Source organism: Scomber japonicus, unplaced genomic scaffold (genome assembly GCF_027409825.1).
Source record: "Scomber japonicus isolate fScoJap1 unplaced genomic scaffold, fScoJap1.pri scaffold_454, whole genome shotgun sequence".
Classification (NCBI taxonomy): Eukaryota; Metazoa; Chordata; class Actinopteri; order Scombriformes; family Scombridae; genus Scomber; species Scomber japonicus.
In genome coordinates this window covers 1-7,359 of record NW_026518523.1, presented here as the reverse complement: position 1 = coordinate 7,359, position 7,359 = coordinate 1, and the positions used below count along the sequence as shown (strand labels likewise).

The window sequence follows — 7,359 nt, the reverse complement described above, 5'->3', positions numbered from 1 at the left end:
CACTTCTTTCCTTCTCTCCTTACTTCCTGTTTTCAGCGCACACACACACACACACACACACACACACACACACACACACACACACACCTGCCAACCCTTTCATCTCTTTTTATATCTCTCTCTCTACAGCTCATCTATTTCTATTTTCATTAGCTGCAGACACACACACACACACACACACACACACACACAGACACACACACACACACACACAGACACACACACACACACACACACACACACACACACGCAGCTGTTTATAGGATATTATCTTTCACATGGTTATCTTTATATTTATTGTTGTAGTTGGAGCTCGTGGTGTGGACGGTAGTTTATGATGCTGTCACTGTCAGAGTTTATCTGTTAAATAGTGAGGTATGATTCCTTACAGCTCATCGTCACTTCTTCATCTTCTCAACAAAATCCTATAATTTAAAGTTTACTAAGGAAGGAGGGAGGAAGAAAAGAAGGCTGAAAGGAATGATAGAAGGGAGGAAGGAAAGAAGGAAGGAAAGGAGGAAGGAAGGAAGGAAAAGAGGAAGGTAGGGAGGAAGGAAGGAATGATGGAAGGGAGGAAGAAAGGATAGAAGGAAGGAAGAAAAAAGGAAAGGAGAAAGGATGGAAGGGAAAGAAGGAATGATGGAAGGAAGGAAGGAATGATGGAAAGGAGGAAGGAAGGAAGGATGGAAGGTAGGAGGGAGGAAGAAAGGATGGAAAGGAGGAAGGAAAGGAAGGAAGGAAGGTAGGAGGGAGGAAGGAAGGAAAGGAGGGAAGGGAGGAAGGGAGGAAGAAAGAAGGATGGAAGGGAGGAAAGGAAGGAAGAAAGGAGGAAGGGAGGAAGAAAGAAGGAAAGGATGGAAGGGAGGATGGAAGGATGGAAGGAAGGAAGGAATGATGGAAGGAAGGAAGGAATGATGGAAGGGAGGAAGGAAGGAAGGATGGAAGGTAGGAGGGAGGAAGAAAGGAAGGAAAGGAAGGAAGGAAGGTAGGAGGGAGGAAGGAAGGAAAGGAGGGAAGGAAGGGAGAAAGAAAGGAGGGAAGGAAGGGAGAAAGAAAGAATGATGGAAGGGAGGAAGAACAAAGGAAAGGAGGATAAAAGAAGGAAAGGAGGGAGGAAGGATGGAGGAAGGGAAGTAAGGTAGGAGGGAGGAAGGAAAGGAAGGAAGGAAGGACGGAAGGAAGGAACAGTCAAAACAGATTTTAACTCTTCTTCATCTCCTGCTCAGGATCAGATTTAAACTCCGCTGTGAAATGCATGCTGGGAAATTACTATGGTATTTTTTTAATGGTAAACACAACCTTGTCCTTTTATAAGCTGTGGTCTTCCTGTGTGTGTGTGTGTGTGTGTGTGTGTGTGTGTGTGTGTGTGTGTGTGTGTGTGTGTGTGTGTGTGTGTGTGTGTGTGTGTGTGTGTGTGTGTGTGTGTTGTTTGCCCCTGCAGCCCGCTCCCCTGCCAGCTGTGGCTCTCTTATATAACTTGTGTGGTTGTGTAGTTGTGTAGTTGTGTAGTGTGTAGTTGTGTAGTGTGTAGTTGTGTAGTGTGTAGTTGTGTAGTTGTGTAGTGTGTAGTTGTGTAGTGTGTAGTTGTGTAGTGTGTAGTGTGTAGTTGTGTAGGTTTATTGGCTCTGCAGCAGTCGGACGTCTCCGGCTCTGCAGAGACATCACATAGAATCTGAGCAGCACTGAAATCTGTCCTGTGCTAATGGTCCAGGTTATACTACACATACTATAATACACTGTGTGTGTGTGTGTGTGTGTGTGTGTGTGTGTGTGTGTGTGTGTGTGTGTGTGTGTGTGTGTGTGTGTGTGTGTGTGTGTGTGTGTGTGTGTGTGTGTGTGTGTGTGTGTGTGTGTGCGTGTGTGTGTGTGTGCGTGTGGTGCTTTTTTTTCTAACCCTCCTCTTGTACTCGAGACAAGGAAAGATGGAAGGAGGGAATGATGGAAGGTAGGAAGAAGGATGAAAGGAAGGAAGGGAGGAAAGGAAAGAAGGAAGGGGGGGCGAGGAGGAAGGAAGGAAGGGAGGAAGATGGAAGGAAGGAAAGGAGGAATAAAGGAAGGAAAGGAGGAAGGGAAGGGAGGAAGATGGAAGGAAGGGAAGGAGGGAGGAAGGAAGGATGGAAGGGAGCAAGAATGGAGGGATGAAAGGCAAGAAGGAATGGAATGGAGGAAAGGAAGGAAAGCAAGGATGGAAGGAAAGGAGGAAGGGAAGGGAGGAAGATGGAAGGAAAGGAGGAAGGGAAGGGAGGAAGATGGAAGGAAGGGAAGGAGGGAGGAAGGAAGGATGGAAGGGAGCAAGAATGGAGGGATGAAAGGCAAGAAGGAATGGAATGGAGGAAAGGAAGGAAGGACAGAGGAAGGAAGGAAGGTAGGAGGGAGGAAGGAAAGAAAGAAAGAGAGAAAGAGGGAGGGAGGAAGAAAAGGAAGGATGGAGGAAGGAAGGTAGGAGGGAGGAAAGAAAGAGAAGAAGGAAGGAAGGTAGGAGGGAGGAAAGAAAGAGAAGAAGGAAGGAAGGGAGGAAGGAAGGTAGGAGGGAGGAAAGAAAGAGAAGAAGGAAGGAAGGAAGGAAGGAAGAAAAGGAAGGAACAGTAAAACAGACCCAGGAGAACGTCACAAAGGTTAAAGAAAGGAAGCTGGAGAGAGATCAGGTGTGTGTGTGAGATGATGGGGTCAGGACTCACATGAGAGAAGGAGGGAGAAAGGAAGGAAGGAAGGAAGGAAAGGAGAAATGAAGGAAGGAAGGAAAAAAAGGAAGGAACAGTAAAACAGACCCAGGAGAAAGGTTAAAGAAAGAAAGAAAGAAAGAAAGAAAGAAAGAAAGAAAGAAAGAAAGAAAAAAAGAGAGATCAGGTGTGTGTGTGAGATGATGGGGTCAGGACTCACATGTCTGTTAAATAAAGGGCAGAAGAAGAAGAAGAAGAAGAAGAAGAAGCAGCTCTGATGTTCTGACCTTCCTTCACTTCCTCCACTTTAACTTTACCTTTAACTCAACTCTAAAGAGAAGAGTTAAAAAAAGAAAAAGAAAGAAAAAAGAAAGAGAGAGAGATAAAGAGAGAGAGAGAGAGAAAGGTCACATGTGAACACAGTTTATAATCCTAGTTAACGTGATGTTTGAGGAGCTGCAGAGACTCTTTACTAAAGCTTCACATCTGTAGATTTTTAAACTTCCTGTCGTCCTCCCGTCTGTTTGGACTGTTCCTTCCTCCCTCCTTTCCTTCCTTCCTTCTGTCTGTCCTTCCTCCCTCCTTTCCTTCCTTCTTCTTTCCTTCCTTCCTTATGTCTGTCCTTCCTTAATCCCCCTTTCTTCCCTCCATCCCTTCCTTCCTCCCTTCCTTCTTTCCTCCATCCCCCTTCCTTCCCTCTTTTCCTTCCTTCTTCCTTCCTTCCTTCATTCCTTCTTCCTCCCCTCCCTCCTTCCTTCTCTCCTTTCTTTCCTTCCTTCCTTCCCTCCTTTCTTTCTTCCCTCCTTCCCTTCCTTTCTCCTTTCCTTCCTTCTTTCTCCCTTCCTTCCTCCTCTCTTCCTTCCTTCCTCCCTCCTTTCCTTCACTCTTCTTCCTTTCCTTCCTTCTTCCTCCCTTCCCTCCTTCCTTCTCCCGTCCCTTCCTTCCTTCCTTCCTTCCTTCCTCCCTTCCTTCCTCCATCCCCCTTTCTTCCCTCCTTTCTTCCTTTCTTCCCTCCTTTCTTCCTTCCTTCCCACTTTCCTTCCTTCCTTCCTTCCCACTTTCCTTCCTCCCTCCCTCCCTTCCTTCCTTCCTTCTGTCCTTCCTCCATCCCCCTTTCTTCCCTCCTTACTTCCTTCCTCCCTCCCTTCCTTCCTCATTTCCTTGCTTCTTCCTTCCTCATTTCCTTGCTTCTTTCTTCCTTTCTTCCTCCCTCCTTTCCTTCCTTCTTTCTCCTTTTCGGTCTGTGACTCTGACTACTGATGAGTCAAAGTGTTCTCGATGAAGACACTGAACTCTGCGTCTGTCAAATTAATTTGATAAAAACAAGAATTGCCGAAGTGAAATATTGCCACCACGTAAACTCAGTCGTACCTCACCTTCGCTGAACGCTGTATATAACATCCTGGCTCCGACACACTTCCTGCTCCGACACACTTCCTGCTCCGACACACTTCCTGCTCTAAACGGCATCAAAATCTAATTTCCCAGATCTGCACACCCAATGAAATATGTTCCCCCCCCGCCCCCCCGCGTTCATGAAAGCCAGCGTTCATGTTCCTGCACATCGTAATGTGGAGCTCTAATGTGCGAGGCGAGGCGCCACTCTGCAAATAAATTAAGTGATTTACAAAAAAATGCGTGTGTCCATTTTCAGAAAGATGATGTCATTACCTGAAGGTCAGTCTGTCCTCTGTGTCACAGCCAGAGGATCTCCTCTTACTGTCTGTCCTACTACTACTGGATATGAAAGGTTTGATTTCAAAGAAAGGAGGGAGGATGGGAGGAAGGGAAGGAAGGAAGGAAGGAAGGAGGAAAGAGGGAAAGGAGGAAGGAAGGAAGGAAGGAAGGAGGAAAGAAAGAGATAAAGAAGGGAAGAAGGAAGGAATGATGGAAGGGAGGAAAGGAAAGAAGGAAGGGAGAAAGGAAGGTAGGATGGAGGAAAGAAAGATAGAAGGAGGGAGGAAGGATGGAGGAAAGAGGGAAGGAAAGAACGTAGGAGGGAGGAAAGAGGAAAGAAAAATATAATGGAAGGGAGGAAGAAGGAAGGAAGGAAAGGAGGAAGGGAGGAGGAAGGAAGGAAGAAAAGGGAGGGAAGGGAGGAAGGAAAGGAAGGAAGAACGGAGGACGGAAGGATGGAAGGGAGGAAGAAAGAAGGAAAGGAGAAAGGAAGGTAGGAGGGAGGGTGGGAGGAAAGGAAGGAAGGGCGTAGGGAAGGAAGGTAGGAGGGAGGAATGAAAGAGGGAAGGAAGCAAGCAAGGAAGGAAGGAAGGAAGAGTCATAATTCAGTCAGTCATTACCTGAAGGTCAGTCTCTCCTCTGACATTCTGTCTTATATAAAAGTTTAGATTCTCCTCCTGATACTTTTCCTGTTTCATTAGTTTTTAGTTTTTAGTTTTTAGTTTTTAGTTTTTCTGGATTTTGTGTCTCTTCAGTTTTTCTTCAGATCACTTTGGAACAAACCTCTCCGTCGTCTCAGATCTCAGCTGTTGGATTATTATGAGAGAGTCTGTCTCGCCTTTTGTTGTCAGAACAAATGTTAGTCACAAAAGCTTCTTTCTTCTTCTTCTACTCTTTTTTTTTTTTGTTTTTTTGTTAACTTCTCATCCTGCCTGCTGCAAGCTCGTAGAATAGCACAGGATATTATTTGAAGTCTTGTGTGAACATAAAAGCCTGCTCATAAAAGCCCCCCCCCCCGCACCCCCGCAGTGAAAACGACCTAAATAAACACAGCCCCTAAAATAACCCATCGCCAGGTTCATCTCACCTCGCTGGGAACGGGAGGATGGGGACAGGAAGTGCTGGAGGAGGCATTAAAGGGAGAGTAGCTGAGGGTGTGATGGTGTGGAGTAGCAGAGTGATGTCATGTGATGGATGTTTTTGTCCACAGTGCATTAGGAAAGAAAGGAAGGAAGGTAGGAGGGAGGAGGATGGAGGAAGGATGGAGGAAGGAAGGTAGGACAGAGGGAGGACAGAGAGAGGAAAGAAGGAAGGTAGGAAGGTGGAAAGGCAGGAAGTAAAGAAGGAAGGGAAGGAAGGGAGGAACGAAGGAAGGTATGAGGGAGGAAGGAAGGGGAGAAAGAGAGAGACAAGGAGGGAGGGAGGAAGGAAAAAAAGGAAGGAAGGAAGGGAAGGAAAGGAGGAAAGGAAGGAAGGGAGGAACGAAGGAAGGTATGAGGGAGGAAGGAAGGTAGGAGGGAGGGAAGGAAGGGAGGAAGGAAAGAAGGAAGGGAGGAGGGAGGAAGGAAAGAAAGAGAGAGGGAGGGAGGAAGGAAAGGAGGAAAGGAAGGAAGGACGGAGGAAAGAAGGAAGGTAGGAGGGAGGGAGAAAGGAAGGAAAGAAGGTAGGGGGAGGAAAGAAAGCGAGAAGAAGGGAGGGAGGGAAGAAGGGAGGGAGGGAGGAAAGAAGGAAGAGTCAGAATAGCTGAGGGTGTGATGGTGTGGAGTAGCAGAGTGATGTCATGTGATGCATTACAGCAGCATGAGAGGAAAGGATCAGTCTAACCTTTGACTCCATACTTAAAGCACAGTGCATTACAGCAGCATGAGAGGAAAGGGTCAGTCTAACCTTTGGCTCCATACTTAAAGCACAGTGCATTACAGCAGCATGAGAGGAAAGGATCAGTCTAACCTTTGACTCCATACTTAAAGCACAGTGCATTACAGCAGCATGAGAGGAAAGGATCAGTCTAACCTTTGACTCCATACTTAAAGCACAGTGCATTACAGCAGCATGAGAGGAAAGGATCAGTCTAACCTTTGACTCCATACTTAAAGCACAGTGCATTACAGCAGCATGAGAGGAAAGGATCAGTCTAACCTTTGACTCCATGCTTAAAGCACAGTGCATTACAGCAGCATGAGAGGAAAGGATCAGTCTAACCTTTGACTCCATACTTAAAGCACAGTGCATTACAGCAGCATGAGAGGAAAGGATCAGTCTAACCTTTGACTCCATACTTAAAGCACAGTGCATTACAGCAGCATGAGAGGAAAGGCTCAGTCTAACCTTTGACTCCATACTTAAAGCACAGTGCATTACAGCAGCATGAGAGGAAAGGCTCAGTCTAACCTTTGACTCCATACTTAAAGCACAGTGCATTACAGCAGCATGAGAGGAAAGGATCAGTCTAACCTTTGACTCCATACTTAAAGCACAGTGCATTACAGCAGCATGAGAGGAAAGGATCAGTCTAACCTTTGACTCCATACTTAAAGCACAGTGCATTACAGCAGCATGAGAGGAAAGGCTCAGTCTAACCTTTGACTCCATACTTAAAGCACAGTGCATTACAGCAGCATGAGAGGAAAGGATCAGTCTAACCTTTGACTCCATATTTAAAGTGAGACTCTACACATCCAGTCTGTCTGGGAGTAAAAGCAGTAACCAGGGAGGAAAGGAAGGAAGGAAGGAGGAAAGAAAGGAGGAAGGGAAGAAGGAAGGAAGGTAGGAGGGAGAGAGGGAGAAAGGAAAGGTAGGTAGGAGGGAGGTAGGGAGAAAGGAAGGAAGGTAGGAGGGAGAAAGGAAAGGAAGGAATGTAGGAGGGAGGGAGAAAGGAAGGGAGTAAAGAAGGAAGAGAGGAAGGAAGGTAAGAGGGAGGGAGGAAAGGAAAGAAGGAAGGGAGGAAGGAAAGAAGGAAGGGAGGGAGGAAGGAGGTAGGGAAGAAGGAAGGAAGGTAGGAGGAAGGGAGGAAGGTAGGAGG

The 7,359-nt window shown here is 46.5% G+C and overlaps 1 protein-coding gene across 1 annotated transcript; it reads right to left on the bottom strand.

Moving 5' to 3' along the window:
- Positions 1 to 543: 543 nt before the first annotated feature.
- On the bottom strand, positions 544 to 5,695 carry LOC128354690 (putative keratin-associated protein 4-16; the record flags this gene model as incomplete). The annotated part of the gene is made up of 5 exons (XM_053314872.1): positions 544 to 588; positions 979 to 1,035; positions 4,750 to 4,797; positions 5,425 to 5,485; positions 5,646 to 5,695. Coding segments are annotated over 5 exons (261 nt in total), but the record flags the coding sequence as incomplete, so codon positions are not given.
- Between the last annotated feature and the right edge of the window lie 1,664 nt (positions 5,696 to 7,359).